General features: G+C 49.3%; 1 protein-coding gene and 1 long non-coding RNA gene across 3 annotated transcripts in view; one reads left to right on the forward strand and one right to left on the reverse strand.

The window, feature by feature from the left end:
• LOC138831041 (uncharacterized) overlaps window positions 1-18,374 on the reverse strand; it is a 40,580-nt gene that overhangs the window by 7,144 nt on the left and 15,062 nt on the right. The window lies entirely within an intron of this gene.
• Window positions 12,576-18,374, forward strand: part of Tns4 (tensin 4) — a 28,697-nt gene continuing 22,898 nt past the window's right edge. For both annotated transcript variants that reach the window (XM_070028088.1, XM_070028089.1), the window contains exons 1-2: window positions 12,576-12,686; window positions 17,573-18,054. In XM_070028088.1, coding sequence (XP_069884189.1) covers window positions 17,628-18,054 — 427 coding nt within the window. In that variant the 5' untranslated portion in view covers window positions 12,576-12,686; window positions 17,573-17,627. The remainder of the gene's footprint in view (window positions 12,687-17,572; window positions 18,055-18,374) is intronic.

Consider the following 18,374-nt stretch of genomic DNA (forward strand, 5'->3'; position numbering starts at 1 on the left):
CTAATCCCTCTCCAAGCTGCCAGTGCCGCACACTTGAGCTCCACACTTCTCCATGCCTCCCTTGGCCTGTTCCCCTGCCCTTTGCCACACTACAGCCACAGAGACTTTCAAAATACAGTGTCATCAGGCTGGGATGTAGCTCAGTGGCTAAGCACTTGCATAGCAAATGCATCATCCTGGGTTGGATTCCCCAGTACCAAAAAAAGGTAAGATCTTTTTTTTTAAGTTAAACATCCCTTTCCCCCCACCCCAAAGAAAATAAATACAGTGGCATCACACCTCTGTTCTGTTGCTCTCTACGGCTCTTTTGGATAAATCCAAACTGTCCAACCTAATACATGAAGGGCTGGCTCTAGGCTGCTTCTCTAGCCTCGATCTTGTAAGCTCTTCCTTCTTTGTACATGAATTTTTCTCTTCAGCTCAAGTGGGTCACTAAGGTCCCTGCCGCAGGACCTTTGCATGTGCTTGCCAAGAGATCCTAGGATCTCTTTCTCCTTCACCTTCTTCGTCTGGCTAACTCCCATTGTCATCACATCTAGGATTAATTAGGGTAGGCTTCTGTGGTGCCCAGAGACAGGGTCCCCCATTCTTGAAACTAGGCCTACGTTTTTCTTTACAGAATTTTTTTGGTAGCTCATAGACACAGGTATGCCTGGTTCATTTCATCCATATCTACCTTTTCTCTCTCTCTCTCTCTCTCTCTCTCTCTCTCTCTCTCTCTCTCTCTCTCTCTCTCTCTCTCTCTCTCTCTCTCTCTTGCCTTAGCGATAAATCAGCAGGATGACCAGGGCTTAGCCCCACTTCTGGCACCTCCCCTCCACAAGATCAGGAACCCAGCTCAGAAAGCCCTTAGGATCTAGCCAGGACTTGACCCAACCAGTCAGCCCTCCGTCAGTGGCTGCACCAGAGCCGTGAAGAGAACAACAGGTGGGTGTGGCTGCTAGTCACCTAGAAAGAGAAAGCTAGGAATATTTAGGGAAAGATAAGACAGTTGGGAAGCAGGAAATGAGCTGCTTGTCTGAGTGAGGCGGTTGAGAATGAAAGCCGCAGATCAAAGCCACAGGAAGTGAGGGCAGATTCATTCCTTAAGGGAAGAATCTGATCAAAGCCACGCTTTCCCTGCCTGGGTGGGGTAAGCCATTCATTCACTGGTATCTACGCATTTATATCCGTCATTGGGCTGTTCAACAAACACTGAACACCTGTCTGTTTGCCAGGTATTGTGTTGTGCCTGCGGCAGCAGCAATGAGTAAAGTTGATCACAACCCCATTCTTTGGAGTTTACAGCCAGCCAGCTTAATGTCTAGACCGTTTCCAAGGTGCCAGCCTATAGTCTGGGGAGGGAATCACAAACAGTATTTTCTAAAACACAATGCAGAATGGAGTAGAAAATATCCATGTTGCCTATAGTAACAAAGACCATTCCATTACATAGATGTTAGGTGCCCTGGGCCCAAGAAGAAAAGATCCTTCTTACTGTAGTTCACGATCAGAAAAGCTTGGAAAACACCAGTTTAAGTATTTTTGTTGGTGGTGGTGATGGTCATGGGGCCTGAACTCAAGTTCTGGGCACTATCCCTGAGCTCTTTTGCTCTACCACTTTGAGCCACATCTCCACTTCAGGTATTCTGCTTGTTAATTGGAGATGGTCTCACAGACCTTCCTGCCCAGGCTGGCTTTGAACCACGATCTTCAAATCAACCTCCTGAGTGGCTAGAATTGCAGGTATGAGCCACCAGTGCCAGGCCTAAGAATTATTTAAATAACTCCATAAACCTATAACTAAAATCTATAGGTGGAGGAGGGAGGGGGAAGAAGGGGCTGTAGGCATGGCTCAAGGGGTAGAGCACCAACTCAGCAAACCAGATGAACATGAATCCCTGATTTCAAGCCCAATAGCAGCAAAAGAATGCAAGAGAAAGGGAGGGAAGGAGAAAGGAAAGGAAGGAGGGAGGGAGGGAGAGAGGGAGGGAGGGAGGGAGGGAGGGAGGGAATAGTCCATCTGGCCCAGGATCCTGGGAACACATTGATGAAAGCACCCTAAAGCCATTTGCAGTCAGGATCCTGTTTCTTAGGAGGGTGAGGCAGGAGGATCTCTAGTCTGAGACCCGTCTGGCCAAATTAGCAAGATCATACTAAAAAAAAAAAAAAAAGTCAGGCATCAGTAGCTCACACCTATAATCCTAGCTACTCAGAAGGCTGAGATCTGAGGATCACAGTTCAAAGCCAGCCCGGGCAGCCAAGTCCCTGAGCTCTTATCTCCAATGAACCACCAGAAAACCAGAAGTGGAGCTGTGGCTCAAAGTAGTAGAGCACTAGCCTTGAGAAAAACCAAGGTCAGGGACAGTGCCCAGGTCCTGAGTTCAAGCCCCAGGACCAGGACAAATAATAACAACAACAACAATAATAATAATAAGGGCTGGAGGTATAGCTCTATAGGAAAGCACTTGGCTACATTTCAAAAGTTCCTGGTTGCATCCCTAGCACAGAAGTGAGCAGGGACCATGTCCAGCTATTACCCTACCTGAAAAAACACAATGCCATATCGAATGAGGGGCTGGTGAAGAAGGAACGCAACACTTAGAAGACCAAGTGGCTGCCCTCTGCCCTGCCTGTCTTTAGTACCTGCTATTCCAGGTGAGTCCCTCACCTGTCTGGGTTTCCTCATCTGGAACAGGGTGAGGAGAGATGCACATCAAGTACTAAGGGGCGCTGGAGCTTCATTTGACCCCTTAGCTGATCGCTAACAGACCGATTCCTCATTTCTGAGTCCTGGAACGCTGGGTGCCTCCCCAGCTCAGCCTACCAAGCTCAGAGTCCAGAAACTTCTACCCCAGCTCCCTTTCCCCTACCTCTCCAACCATGGCTTATCTCCCTGCCAAGCTCAGCTCCCTGACCCGAGTCATGTTGAGGGCCTAAGTGGCCCTGTGAGTGTGGTTAGCCATAGATGTCACCACCCTCAACCAGAGTGGTCGGGCCTCCATTCACACTGCAATGTGTGTGTGTGTGTGTGTGTGTTGGGGGGCTCTATCACAGTCCTTTGGGCTCCCTGTCTAGCCACCTCCCTCTGTCCCCAGGTGACCTCGAAGCATTCCTGCGGTCTGGGGTTTGTTAGGGTGGTGACGCTGAGTGAAGTCTTGGCTCCCTCCCACCCATGAGTGGGGAGGGGGCTCCAAGGGTCAAATTCCTCTCCCAAATGAGATTCCCGCGGTCTCCTCGCTGAGGAACAAACAATGTGGAATCTAATTTCTCCAGAAAACAACCCCTCTGAGTGAAGATCTGAGCTGCACTTGGGACCAGCTGCTTCCCCAGTACCAGGCAGGATTCCCCTGTCTTCCAGCATCTTCCGGCATCAACAATGAAGCAACCTCTACCCCTGAGGCCAGACCCCACCCTCTACCCCCCCCCAGCCTTGCCACTCTCCATGACCTCAAAACTGTCACCAGAGAGGGGCTCCAGCTTCTTCTGAACTCCACTAGGGGCACCCTGACCAGAGACAAGCTGGGAACCTTGAGCAACAGGAGCCCCCTTCTGGGACAGATCCAGGATCAGGTTACAAAAGCTCAAGGGACATCATGGAGACTGGCTCTCTCCCTGGGTCCCCAGGCCACAGAGTTTAGAGTGACAGATTCCCTGATTTCCCCCCCACCCCACCCCCCTGCTGCCCCAAAACACAGAGAAGGAAAAGAGATAGAGGCTCATACCTGTAATCCTAACTATTCAAGAGGCTGAGATCTGAGTATCATGGTTCAAAGCCAGCCTGGCCAGGAAATTCCATGAGACTCATCTCCAATTAACCACCAAAAAGCCGCAAATGGAACTGTGGCTCAAATGGTAGAATGATAGCCTTGTGCAAAAAAAAAAAATCCTAAATTCAAGCCCCAAGACTGGCACAAAAGTTTAAAAAAGGAGGAACCTGAAATGAATATGCTAAGTAAAAAGAGCCAGATCCAAAAGACCACCGATCGCATGATTCCATTTGTGTGAAATATCCATACCAGGTAAGGCCATAAAGATGAACACCAGTGATCACCAGTGAAAGGATCCGTCGTATCCATCCCAGGGGACCACGCAGAGGCAGGTAGGCACAGGAGAAAGATTTGCCCTGGAGAGACAACACATAGCAGCCTCCACTATCTAGGTAGCAGCGGGGTCTGGGGGTAGGAAGTGAGGTAGATGGAAGTTCAGGTGGTTCTGGGCAGAGAGAGGGAGGGGACATCAGTCTGGCGGGAACTCCAGGGTAGGGAGAAGCTCAGGTTTGGGTGGAGCTGAGGACCAAAGGTGGGCATAATGCTTACAACCAGGGCCTTGGGTAATGACTTAATTTTCCTTTGGGGGTGATAAAAAAATATCCAGGTACCAATGGCTCATGCCTGTAGTCCTAGCTACTCAGGAAGCTGAGATCTGAGGATTATGGTTCAACCAGTCCAGGCAGAAAAGTCTCCATGAGGCTCTTATCTCCAAATAACCACCAGAAAACTGGAATTGTATCTGTGGTCAAACTGATAACGCATTAACCTTGAGCATAAAAACTCAGGGACAGCACCAAGGCCTTGAACTCAAGCTCATAACTGACCAAAAAACAAAAAAAAGTTTGGAGGGGTTGTCAGGGTGCTCATTTGGTAGAGTGCTAGCCAATAGGCAAAAGTGTCAGGTACTTAGTTCAAGTTCCAGTCTTGGGCCAAAAAAAAAGTTCAGAGCTGTTTAGAGGTGGAGGTTGCACAATATTGTGAGTGCACTAACTATCACTAATGGTAAGCTTATGGCATAAATAGGAAAAGCAAAAGATCCCTACCCTGGAGTTTGGTGGGTCTGAATGTATACACCAGAGCTATGATCTGTGGTCTAGTTTTAGATCTTTCCTTGAACAAAGAAGACTGTGGTATTCCTCCCCAAGCAAGCTGGAGACTTCTCCAGGCCTTACCTTGGGCCCAAAGGACAGCTGTTTGTGGGGGTGTGAATGGAATCTGCCTCCTCGGGGCTGACCGGCCACTCCTTCCAGTGCAGCACAGAGTCAGGAGCAAGACAAGAAAGGCCCAGCCACAGGCTAGCGCCTGGGGTCCAATAGCTAACTCTCCCCAGAAAGCTGCCAGCCAGCCAAGTCATCAGACAACTGCAAATCCTACCCTGGCCTACACAGTTACTGGGAAGAAAGATGTCAAGACAGAAGGATATTAGCCAATCACCAGTGACTCTCTCTCTCTCTCTTTTTTTTTTTTTTTTGGTCAGTCATAGGTCACTGTCCCTAAACTTTTTCACTCAAGGTTAGCAGTCTACCACTTTGAGCCATAGCTCCACCTTGGTTTTCTGCTGGTTCATTGGAGATCAAGTGTCTCCAGGCCGGCTTCAAACCACAATTCTCAGATCTCAGCTTCCTAAGTAGCTAGGATTACAGGTGTGAGCCACCGGGCACCCAGCTCAGTGGCTTACTCTTATCTCTAATTAACTAACCAAAAACAGGAATTGGAGGTATGGCTCAAGTGGTAGAACGCCAGCCTTAACTGAAAAAGCTAAGGGATAGTACCCATACCCCTGAGTTCAAGGCCAGGACCAGCACAAAGAAGAAGAAAAAGACTTCTGTCTCCTGTAGGTACAGTAGTCAGGAGCTCTGCTCCTCAGAGTCCTGTAAGGGTTTCGGCTCCCTCCTGTAGAAAGGGCCCTGACTACCTTTCCTGGTTTTCTACATCTGCACAGAGAAGAGATCCAGCCAAGGCAAGTGTTCTTAGAGCCAGGCCAGGGGGTAGCATGGTATGGCACCATTGAGCCCCATTCCACTGGCCAGAGCTCAGTCCATGACCCCATCTAGCTGTAGGAGGGGCTGGGAAGCTCCTTCCTAAAACCTTACACTCACAAGGTGCCCAGGAGAAAAGGGAATTTGGAGGACACACAGCATGGTAGCTGTCCTGGGTGCCTCACCCTTTGGCTACCTGTGGCTCTGAGGAGGAAAAAAAAAGGAAAAAAGGATTGTGCTATGCAGTCAGAGCCAAGGGGGTGGGGGGGAGAGAATGGCAACCAGTGAGGGGCTCTAGGACATTGTTCTCTTACTCAGTAGCAGCTTGGCAGGAAGCTAATTAGGCCTTTCAGGGCACAAAAGGACTCCCTGCTCCTGGTCATCCCTTGAGCAGATCATCTAGTGGCTTCTAGTCAGGGGTAGGACTTGGGCACTGATGGCCCCGAGAGTGTCTCTATACCTGTTTTCCCCCCAGAAGCAGGGAGAGGGCCCAAGCAGGGCAGACCCTTCTCCTGTCTACCCCACACACACAGTGTCCCAACCCCAGCCTACTTGTGGATACAGGCAGCTGATTTTCTTTTCAGAGCTAACTCTGGGAAGGATCAGCAAAGGCAGTTCCAAAGCCAAGTACAAAGTCTTCAGTCCAGAGAGGTCATGGCGCTACTTGTGTCTGAGACACCTGCCTTCCAGGGAGGAAGGTGTGGCAGAGACAAGAGTGTTTTCATCAGAAGAGTGTCTGCATCTGCTCCCGGGGGCCCCACCCAGGGCTAACCCCTGGAGGTGACAGAAAATGGGCTCCAGGGGGCAGGTGTTCCTGGAGCCACAGGACTCTGTGCAGAGTAGATGTGCTAGGGGGAGGGAGAATTCAGGGTGGGGGAAGGCCACACTGACTGCCTTGTTCCTCAACCTCCACACTCTATTCACACACACACACATGCACACACACACACACACACACGCACGCATGCACGCACACCTTTCCATCTAAAGGCAAGAAAGAAATTCAGGGCCTTCTAATATTTATCATTTAGACTGCAGGGTGTTCATGCCTGTAATCCTAGCTACTCAGGAGGCTGAGATCTGAGGATCCTGATTCAAAGCTGGCAAAGGCAGAAAAGTCCATGAGACTCTTACCTCCAATTAGCCACCAAAAAGCAGTAATTGGGAGTAGGGCTCAAGTAGTAGAGCATCAGCCTTCCCTTTGTTGTAAGGTAAATCATCCCAGAAGCCACATTTTAAAATATAGAATATTGGAGTCTTTATTATACAGTGAACAGGCTGTAGGCTGCCAGTTGTTACAAAGGCCTGCAGCATGCAAATACACATAACGCAGCTAGGAAACCTACTAAAGAGGAAAAAAATAACGAAAACAATACCAACAAGCCAATGAAGCTCCAATGGAGAGCTGAATTGGGACTCCATGATGACTGGAGACGAGCCAGGAGACAGGACACAGGACAGGATCACAGAGACACGTGGCATGGAGTCCTGGCAGCGAGGCTGGTCCAGGCCTAAATAGGTTGGTACAGGGGGCAGATCCTCAGGAAATTCCCAGTCCCAGGCACTGGACTAACAGATTCAGTAACCTATCAGCCAAGTGCGCACCCCTGTCTCCAGGGATCCAGGCACACCCATCACCTGGGAGGCAGGTGATGGGGGAGGGGAGTTCTTCCCCCAGCATGAAGACAAGATGCCAGACCCTACCATCCACCATGTGGGCAATATGGCACCGGCCAGACCTGACCTCCTTACTTCACCTTGAGTGAAAAAGCTCAGGGACAACACTCAGGCCCTGAGTTTAAGCCCCAGCAGAGTGATGGCCAGTGGCATTGTGTGCAGTGTTCAGCCTCTAGAAGAGCTAAGAGGACAGGCCAGCAGTCAGCAAACACACTGCTGCTTGCGTTTAGACATACTGTGGCATCTTCACACCTCAGATGCTCAACCCAGTGACATTATCATTTATAGCGTCTGATGGAAACAAAATAAATACAGAGGGAGAAGTACAGTGGAACACGGTTCAAAGGTTTCTACAAACAAACAGCAAGAAGACAGATAAGTTTTTCCCAATCTGAAGACATGTAGAAACTGTAAAACAGGTTCTGTCCATCAAGTACAAATTTCCAAAACTAAAATGTCTTTTCATTAGGAGAAAGAAGTTTGAACAACTCATCGAGCAAGCAATTTTAAGGGAATGAAAAGGATAAGATAGAACATTTGGAGAGAAAGTTTGAAAGCGTTCGCATTGTTATCTGATTTTGGTGCTGAAAACCTGGTGTATTCCCAAGATCTTTTTTATCTGTCCTTCAAACCATGAACCAAAAAAAGAAAAATTTCAATTTGCTTAAAGATCTTCTAAATGAAGAGTCTGAGTGGGTTTAAAAATCCATTTGCTGAAAGTATTAAAATGCAACATATTCCTATTTCTTCACAAGAACTGACTGACATGAGAGGAGATGGAAATTTGCAAGCCAAGTTTTGAACAAAATCTTTTGCATAATTGGTGGATGGGACTGAAAATTAATGTCATGATTTAATGAGCTGAGCCCACAATGCACCTTGCCTGTCTGGATTTAGGTATCTTTGTGAAGCCTTCCCTTTCAGCCATGACAGCCATTAAATCTGATTACCGAAAAAAAGCTAGATTTAAAATGAGATATTCAAATCACTGTCCTATAAAACCAGGATCTTCAAATAAGCAAGTTTATTCAACCATGTTGCTCTCCCTGTGGAAGCAAAAGGTTGTATTTGGTTGTTATTTTTTTTATTAAATGTAATATCATTTTTAAAAATCACTTTCAATATTGTTCATTTTATATTTATTATTATCTATCATTTTACAGTGTATTAATCGGAGTAATTGTGAATATGTGCATAACATGCAAAATATATTCTATAATGAACATGTCTTTTGGTTGTTTTTTTTCTTTTGTCAGTCATAGGGCTTGAACTCTGGGTCTGGGCGCTGTCCCTCAGCTCTTCAGCTCAAGGCTAGCACTCTATCACTTGAGCCACAGTACCACTTCCTTTTTTTGAGTGGTTTATTGGAGATAAGAGTCTCATGGACTTTTCCTGCCCAGGCTGGCTTTGAACTGCGATCCTCAGATCTCAGCCTCCTAAGTAGCTAGGATTACAGATGTGAGCCAACAGCACCCAGTTGAACATGTATTTTTATAAATATATACATATATATTACTCATAAATATATACTCATATTTACTCATGTTTGTAGCTCATGTGTGTAACTTCTAAAGTTCAGTGTCTATAATTTCTTTTTGTGGATGTGCCAGACGTGGGGCTTGGATGAGCCACAGCTCCACTTCCAGCTTTTTGTTGGTTAATTGGAGATAAGAGTCTCACAGACTTTTCTGCCCATGCAGCCTTCAAACCAGATCCTCGGATCTCAGCCTCCTGAGTAGCTACGTTGACAGTGTGAGCATCCAGGTGTGCCAATAATTTATAAACAAATAGATTGGGGGGGAGGGGAAGCTGTCCAACATTTGTTTTCAAGACAGGCTCTTACTAGTTGACCAAACTATCCTTGAACTCCCAATCTTCCTCCCTCAGCCCCCAGAAAGCTGAAATTCCAGGCACGCATCACCACACCCAGCTCAACATTTTTTTTTATTGATATAAGAACAATAAAGTTTGAGTGGGAGGGTGTTGGCAGTGCCTAAGGGCCCCTCCAGTCTGGGCACTGGAGACTTGCTGGGTGTGGATATTCGTAATAAAGATGTCTCAGGACCAGGCCCCACCTGCTCCATGCTGGTGAAGGGTCAATTAGAGTCTCAGGCACGTGTGTTTTATAGGCAAGGAGGCACAGGTCCTAAAGAATGAAAACTGAAAGCCAATAGCAGCCTCTCTATAAAGACGCTGACCTCTTCCCCTAGAACATGAAGGATCTCTGCCACCTCCTCCTCACCCATCCCACCTAACAAGAGGGAAAAATGGCCTTCCTTCTGCTCTAAAGGGTGTCTCCTGAGACCCTGAAAGGCAATTATCTTTCTTGGTTCATACAGATTGTGAATTCAGCTATCCAGGACCCCAGGTCTGAGCTTTTACCTACTCTGTTCTCTCTAGAACTTAATGTAGAACCTGAATTTTTGGGGTTTTGATTTTTGGGTTTGGGAGAGGTTTGTTTGGGTATGTTGTTTTTGTTGTTGTTTTGTCAGATGTGGGCTTGAACTCAGGGCCTGGACACTCTCCCTGAGTTCTTCTCAAGGTGAGCGCTCTACCACTTTGAGCCACAGTGCCACTTCTGGTTTTCTGGTGGTGAATTGGACATAAGAGTCTCACAGATTTTCCTGCCTAGACTGTTTTCAAGCCATGATCCTCAGATCTCAGCCTCCTGAATAGCTTGGATTACAGGCGTGAGCCACCAGCACTCTGCTGTTGGGGGGGGGGGAGGGGAACATGTATGCGCACATGCACGTACCATTCCTAGAACTTAAACTCGGAACCTAGGTGCTGTCTCTGAGCCTTTTAGCTCAAGGCTAGTGTTCTGCCACTTGAGCCACAGCTCCACTTTGAGTTTTTTTGGTGCTTAAATGGAGGTGAGAATCTTACGAACTTTCTTCTCTGGGCTGGCTTTGAACTACAATCCCCAGATCTCAGCCTCCTGAGTAGATAGGAGTACAGGCACAAGCCCCCAGCACCTGGCTTTGGTTTCTTTTCTTTCTTTTTTCTGCTACTAAAATGCTCACTATTGTCTCTGTGGGGAAGTTCTTCCTGCTATTAATTTCAGATTTGCATGCTGAAAATAAATCCTAAACTGTTCAGTAGCAAGGATATTGTGCCTGATCTTGTGTGCCTGTCTTCATTCCAAAGAAGGAAGAATTCCAGAGGACAGTAGGGCCTATACCTCCTCTACCCCTTGGGGGGTGGGGGGCCACAGCCCTCCCTGAAGCAAAAACACTTCCTAAGCAGGAATGGACTCATGGCCTTTCCTCCCTGTCTTTTCCCTGCCTAAAGGTATGCTCTGCATCTCCACTGCCCATGACATACAATCCAGGCTGCTGAGAGTAACGTGTATAACCTTTAAGCCTTTGTCCCCACCCCAATGCACCATGTCACAGAAGCCACAAAAGATAGGACTAAAGATTGAACCCAGCGCCTCTAGCATACCAGGCAAGCTCTCTACTACTTGAGCCACACCCCTGGCCTTACATTAGATGATTTAAACAAAGAGCATCTCCTGGCAATTTTTCTGGGCTTACAATAAACAACAGAGAGCTGGGCACCAAGTGGCTCACACCTATCACCCTAGCTATTTGGGAAGCTGAGATCTGGAGGATCACAACTGGAAAACAGAAAAGTCTTGTGAGACTCCATTTACAAAATAATTATCAAAAAGCAGGCTTGGAAGCATGGCTCAAGTGGTAGAGTGCCAGCCATGCAAGTGTGAGGCCCTGAGTGTAAACCCCAGTACCTATAAAAAAAAAAAAAAAATCAGGAGGGTGAGAGGAGGCAACTGTCCCCCTCCCCCCACCCCCTAAAGCTGCTACATGGGAACCACCAGCTCTGACACTCATAAGACTTTCTTGACTTCCAGAACTGATTTGGGGATCAGGAAGCCGTTTCAGACACAGCTTCTCCATGCTCACAGAAGAGGATGCTGGATGCTCAAAGGCAGCTGATAAAAACCCAGGTCAGGCCAGGCACTGGTGGCTTATAATCCTAGCTACTCAGGAGCCTGAGATCTGAGGATTGTAGTTTGGGGGGGGGGGGTGTCTGGTCGTTGGGCCTGAACTCTGGGCCTGAGCGCTGTCCCTCAGCTCTTCAGGTCAAGTCTAGCGCTCTACCACTTGAGCCACAGCGCCACTTCCGGCTTTTTTCTTTTTGCTTATATGGTGCTGGGGAATCGAACCCATGGCCTCAGGCATGCAAGGCAAGCGCTCTACCACTGAGCACCCTTCCCAGCCCCTGAGGATTGTAGTTTAAAGCTAGCCTAGGCGGGAAAGTCCATGAGACTCTTATCTCCAACTAACCACCAGAAAACCACCAGTGGCACTGTGCATTAATGTGGTAGACTTGAGCAAAAAAAAAAAAAAAAAATGCTCAGGGACATTACCCAGGTCCTGAGTTCAAGCCCTATGACTGACCCCCCCCACCCCCCCACACACAAAAAAAAGGCCAGGAACTTGTCCACAAAGCAGAACAGGGACACTGGGCAGCCCATCTTGAAATTAGCCTGCTGGCATCTCAGTTCTCTAACTATTCCAACCTGCCCAGGCTGGGCCCTGCCTCCTCTCTGTGCTAGATGCCCCATGATCCCCTGACAAGGGGAGAACTAGGGCCATGGAAAGGGAGGAAGGGACTTCCAGGGAGCTCCCACTCTGGGGCACAGGCCGGACCACAGGAGGGCGAATCAATGTGCGGTATGGTATATCGCCCCTTCCGGGAGCTTGGTGCCCCTGCTGAGCCTGGCGGCTCTGCGCCCCATTCCCATTCCCAGGCAGAAAAAGGCACAGAGAAGAAGACACAGGCATAAGACCCTCCCTCTGGGCCCACCACAATGGCACCCAATGATGCTGGGGAAGGGGCTCCTGCCCACTGGTGCCCTGCGTTGCCAAGGTCAAGGACCCAAGGTCAGTCAAGACACTTCCTGTCTGCTAGCTCTGCCAACCCGTCCTCCAACCCCAACATACGTACTTGCACACCCGCACTCACACACACACACACACACACACACCCCAACCTGCCAGCCCAGGCCACTCCTCCAAAGCTTCCCTTCTCCCAGCCCGTGCCTGCCCCACCTGAGCTGGTTGGGACACGCAGGGGTGGGGCCTGCGGCTGTCAAGGCCACGTGCAGGGGGGAAGGGCTGCCTAGAGGGCCGGCTGCTCTTCAGGTGAGCCTGGAGGTGAGCCCGCCCCCCCTTACTCTTCACTGGGCTCCCAACCACAGAACTGCACACAGCCAGCCACACAGCTAGCCTCCCGCTGCCCGCCCGGACACCAGGTATGTGTCTTTGTTCCTAAAGAAAAATTCAGTGCTCTTTCACCCCTCTCCCCCAACCCATTTAACCCTTTGTTCTCAGGGTTTTTGTCTCTTCTGGGGCAGATGGACAAAATCGGGGAGGAGACTGTAGGTGACAGAGATAGATTCAGGCTCAGACAACTGAGGGTAGCGCTTACAAAGGGATTAAGTCTATACTGCACTCCTGCTGCACAGATGAGAAACTGGAGGTCCAGGGAGGTCCAGGGAGGTCCAGGGCACTCGGGAAGGGATGGGACAAAGACCTGGGTCTCCTGCCTCCCAGCGGGAACAGTGTGCCCCTCTGAAGCAGGTGGGACGGGTTGCTGGCACCCCCTGGGTGCGGGGGGGAAATGGATGACCCAACTGGGTATGTGCTTTGTAGGGGACACAGACTTCACCCTCTGTCTTCACTCATGGAGGTGCCTTCACTCATGGAGGCTTCTAGAAGGGAGAGAAGAAGTCAGGAGAAAAGGTGGCTTGCCAGGGTCCCAGGAGTACCCTGACTGGAGTCCTTAGGAAACAAAGAGAGAGGCTGGAACACCAGAAGGTAGAAGGCGCGCGCACGTGCGTGCACACACCACACACACACACACACACACACACACACACACACACACACACACACACACACACACACACATTCTCTGCCTCTTAAGAGTGGGAAGGAATCAGCTCAACTGTTCTGGTAAAAATAGAGGTGGGCAAGCAAGGTCCTGGAATACAGCAATGCGGTACAGCACTGGCTTGGCAGTCCACTGGTACGGGGAGGGTTAAAAGTGAGAAGAGCTTGAAGAAGAGCCTCTAGGTTGGCTGGCTGCCCTTTGCTGTGTCCCAGTATGTTCCAGAACCATAGGAGGAGCTGAAGTTGAAGGGGATTGTGTGTGTGTGTGTGTGTGTGTGTGTGTGTGTGTGTGTGTGTGTGTGTGTGTGTGTGTGTGTGTGTATCTGTATCTATGTCTGTGTCTGTGTCTGTGTCTGTGTCTATGTCCTGGGGCCTGGGGCCTGAACTGGGGGCCTGGGAGACACTATCCCTGAACAATTTTGTTCAAGGCTGGTGCTCTACCATTTGAGCCACAGCTCCACTTCTGGCTTTTTTGGTGGCTCATCAGAGATAAGAGACCCATGGACTTTCCTGCCTAGTCTGGCTTTGAACCATGATCCTCAGATCTCAGCCTCCTGAATAGCTAGAATTGCAGACATGAGCTGACCTGTGCCACATAAGGTAACTGTCTGGGAGGGTGGAACCAATAATGCCCAGGGTTCAAGCCCTGGTTCCTCTCCTAGAGGTTGGGTGAGCTTGGACGAATCCCTCCATCTCTCCCTCAGGGCAATCCACAGGACCACTGGAGAATGAGATCTTTAGGGCCTATCATTAGCATAGGCTCACAGCACTGATGGGACAGCCGAGACCCTCTCAGAGCAGAAAGAACCCTTCTCCTGACTGGCACAGAAACAGTGTCCAAATCCATAGGCAGACCCAGCTTGCAGGGCCCCCTGTGAAGTCAGGGTCTCCCCTCGCCTGCCCCCCTCCCCCACTCCCAAGGCCTGGCTGAGAAGCCAGTAGGGAGTGCCCAGATCCTGTCCCAACAAACCCAGGACACTTGAAGCCACGTCTCCAGCCCCGTGTCCTCAGCTGCCCCTGGGGAAAGAGCTCCCTTCCACTGCCATTTATAGCCACACTTCCCTGCCTGGGGTTTACCATCCCTTCCAGGTTCCCAGCCAGGGAGAAAAATTGGCAGCAAGCATCTAGAAGGCTGTGTGGGAGGAAAAGAAGAGGGACCTGGCGTTTGTCATTCACTATGTCACCTTAGGCAGATCCCTTTCCAGATCTCACTTGAACTGTACTTGAACTCCACTGGACTTGAGGAGTTAACACTCCGCACCTCCAAGGTCTGGATTTGAATCCTGAATCCTACTCCACCTCCCTCCTCTTCTCCCCCAACCCCCACCCAATACTTGGGATGGATATGCAGCCTGTGAAACTTTTCTGAGTGTCAGTAAAGTGGGAGGAGACGGTGCAATACTTCCCAGTGCACTAACGTTTGAGTTACTTAATCAAATCCTCTGTAAACCCAGTGGGTGCTTGACAGGTAAGAGTGCCACCATCACCATAATCCACTTTCTTTTCTTTCTTTTCTTTCTTTTTCTTCCTTCCTTCCTTCCTTCCTTCCTTTCTTCCTCCCTTCTTTCTTTTTGTCAGTCCTGGGCCTTGAACTCAGGGCCTAGGCATGCATTGTCCCTGAGCATCTTTTGCTCAAGGCTGACACTCTACCACTCTGAGCCACAGCGCCACTGATGGTTCATTGGCAATAAGAGTCTCACAGGCTTTCCTGCCCAGGCTGGCTTTGAACCTCGATGCTCAGATCTCAGTCTCCTCTGTAGCTAGGATTGCAAACGTGAGCCACCAGCACCCCTGCTTCATAATCCTTTTTCAATTCACTCACAGCTGACTTGTCTCAAGTATTTTTTTTCCTGCACTTACGGCTGACTCTAGAGCAGAATATGGACGGAGAAGGCCATCTTGGGAAAAGGGAGCAATGAGGAATACTAGGGCTCAGGCAGGCAGTGGGAACACAGCCCATGTGTGCCAACCACCTAGCGTTTCCTCGTCCATGCCTCCTTCCCATCCTCACGGAGGAACTAGTGCATTGGATGAAGGTTAGACAACAGAAAAGACTTTCCATAGGAAAGGAAATGAGGAAGTTGACCATCTCTTTCCTTTGAGGAACCCCCAGGGAATGAATAGCATCTGATCATGTCACTCTCTAGCTCATGACTTCTGTGACTGCCCATTGCCCTCAGGGTTGAGTAGGCAAGTTCTGAGTCAATGTGAAAAAAAATTTTTTTTGGCGGGATCTGGCTAGCCTGCCTCTTCTGTCTCATCTCTAGCTCTCTCCACCTCATGCACTGCTTCCTAGATGCTCAGTAACGCTGCTTGGTTTCCCCTATCTCTCGGCGGGGTCTTTGCACACACATCCCCCTGCTTTGAGCACTGCCCGCCTCCTCTCTCCACCTGCCCTGCCCCACTAGTTCCTGGGTTTTCTTTGTATGTTCCTAGCTGCAGCAAGTCCTTCCTAACCTCCCTACCAGTGCCACACGGTCCCCTCTGCTTCCTCTCCTCCTGGTGACACTTTTTACAGTTGCTGCCTTCTTTTTTCTTTTTCATTTTCATTTATTCATTCATTCATTCACTCTATTTATTTAGTTATTTATTTGTTTATTTATTGTTCAATCCTGGGGTTTGAACTCAGAGCCTGAACACTGTTCCTGTGCTCTTTTTGCTCAAGGCTAGCACTCTATCACTTTGTGCCACAGCGCCGATCCTGGTTTTCTGGTGGTTAATTGGGGATAAGAGTCTCACAGGGACTCTCCTGCCCCAGCTGGCTTTGAACCCCAATCCTCAGATCTCAGCCTCCTGAGTAGCTAGGATTACAGGCGTGAGCCACTGGCATCCTGCAGTTGCTCTCCTCTTTACCACCACCCCCCACCCACCCACTTTCTTCAAGTGGCCTAAGTTGCTGGGATCCAATCAACAGACTGCCAGAGATCCAGGCCAGCTCTGACATTTGCTGGATGTATGACCCTTGGGCAAATTACTCACCTCTCTGTGTCTTAGTTCTCTCCTTGTAAAATGGGATTATAACTGTTGCTACCTCATGAGGTTGTCACAAGGACTTCAAAAGGCTGTCAGGGTAAATATCAGGGCCTATTGCGTAGTAATTACTCCATAAACGCTAGCTAGTACTTAATAATATGCCTAGGGAGCACAAAGGCACAATGCCTAAGTGCATCTGATGGTACAAAAGAATGTTTATCAAAATGAACTCCAGGAAATGGAAACAAAGAGATTTTTCTTTGTTGATGATTTGTTTTCTTTTTGTATTGTTCGTTCACTTATCTGTCTTTGGGAGGGTAAGGCTGGGGCACAGAAATGGAGAGACAAAGGGTGAACAAATGCATCAGTGGAGTGGTGCTGTGGCTCAAAGTGGTAGAGCACTAGCCTTGAGCAAAAGAGGTCAAGGGCAGTGCCCAGGCCCTGAGTTCAAGGCCCATGATCAGAAAAAAAAAAAAATGCAGCAGTGGTATTCACTGGACACTGTGGAAAATGAACTATACAACTTGTGGGTGAGGAGGGGAGGGAAAAACAGAAAGAGTGAGGGAAGGGTGACAAAAAGAAATGTGCTCTTGCTGGGCACTGGTGGCTCATGCCTGTAATCCTAGCTACTCAGGAGGCTGAGATCTGAGGATCGAGGTTCAAAGCCAGCTCAGGCAGGAAAGTCCATGAGACTCTTATCTCTGATTAACCATCAGAAAACCAGAAGTGGCATTGTAGCTCAAGTGGTAGAGCACTAGCCTTGAGCTGAAGAGCTCAGGGACAGCAGCTAGGCCCAGAAATCAAGCCCTGTGACCAAAAAAAAAAAAAGTATACCTTACCTGACTTACGTAACTGTAACCCCTTTGTACATCACCTTAATAATAGCAATAAATTATTAAATTAAAAAATGTAAATAAGATGCCTAGGACATAGTAACTGTTCAATAAGTCCCAATTGAAGTTATGTCTCACTTGACATGATACTTGTCATGCATCAGGGGCTATTCTGAGCATATTTGCAAATACCAGCTCATTTTATAGGTAAGGAAATGGTGGGGGAGGGGGGGAGGGGGCTCCCACAGAGAGGTTGATTCACTTGCCCAAACTTGCACAGCTAGTGAGTAGAGGGGAGCCAGGATGCAAACCAGGGAGTCTGGGCCTAGCAGCCATGACGAGTTGTGCCACCTTGGTGTGGCAAGGAGTGGGGACCAAGGCAGGGGCTTCAACTACAGAACTTACTCAGTTCCAACCTCCCCCCCCCCCACCTCTTTCAGATTCTCGGAGCTCCAGTTGGTGATGTGACAACATTCCAGGGTCCTTGCTGCCACCATGTCCCAAGTGATGTCCAGCACCCTGCGAGCAGGAGGCTTGGCTACCTGTGAGGAAGCCAGGACAGCCCTGCGCCCAGCCCCCGGCCCCAGCCTACCACCGCCGTGTCCTTACTACACCACTGAAGGCTGGGGAGCCCAGGCCCTAATGGCTCCTACACCTTGCAAGGGGCCCCCCAGCAGGCTTCCACAGGCCCCGCAGGCTGAGGTCAAGGCCCACGGCCTCCTGCCATGTCCCTGTGAGCCAGCCTCAGGGACCCCACAGGGCCTGGATTCCTACATTGATTTCTCGCTGGAAAGCCTCAACCAGATGATCCTGGAACTGGACCCCACCTTCCAGCTGCTTCCCTTGGGGGCTGGTAGCCCCCTGGCTGAACCTGAGCACACCACCATCTCCAAGAACAAAAAGGAGGAACAAGAAGCCTTGGGTAAGGACCTGGGGTCCAGGGCCCGGGGAAGGGGTGCAGACCAGGCCTTCTGAGGAAGAAGGAGAATCACAACAGCCAGAGACACTGGTTAGACAAACTCCTGATCGCTGTTTGCTCTGCTGTACAGAAGGGATAAATACAAGTTTCCGTCACTATCCGGTTCTATTTGGTTCATGAATTTGGGATTTGATGGACATCAGTGTGTGTGTGTGTGTGTGTGTGTGTGTGTGTGTGTGTGTGTGTGTGTGTGTGTGTGTGTGTGTGTGTGTGTGTGTGTGTGATGGACATCAGTGTGTGTGTGTGTGTGTGTGTGTGTGTGT

The sequence above is a fragment of the Dipodomys merriami genome, unplaced genomic scaffold (genome assembly GCF_024711535.1).
Source record: "Dipodomys merriami isolate MVZ:Mamm:240054 unplaced genomic scaffold, mDipMer1.0.p SCAF_19, whole genome shotgun sequence".
Taxonomy (NCBI): domain Eukaryota; kingdom Metazoa; phylum Chordata; class Mammalia; order Rodentia; family Heteromyidae; genus Dipodomys; species Dipodomys merriami.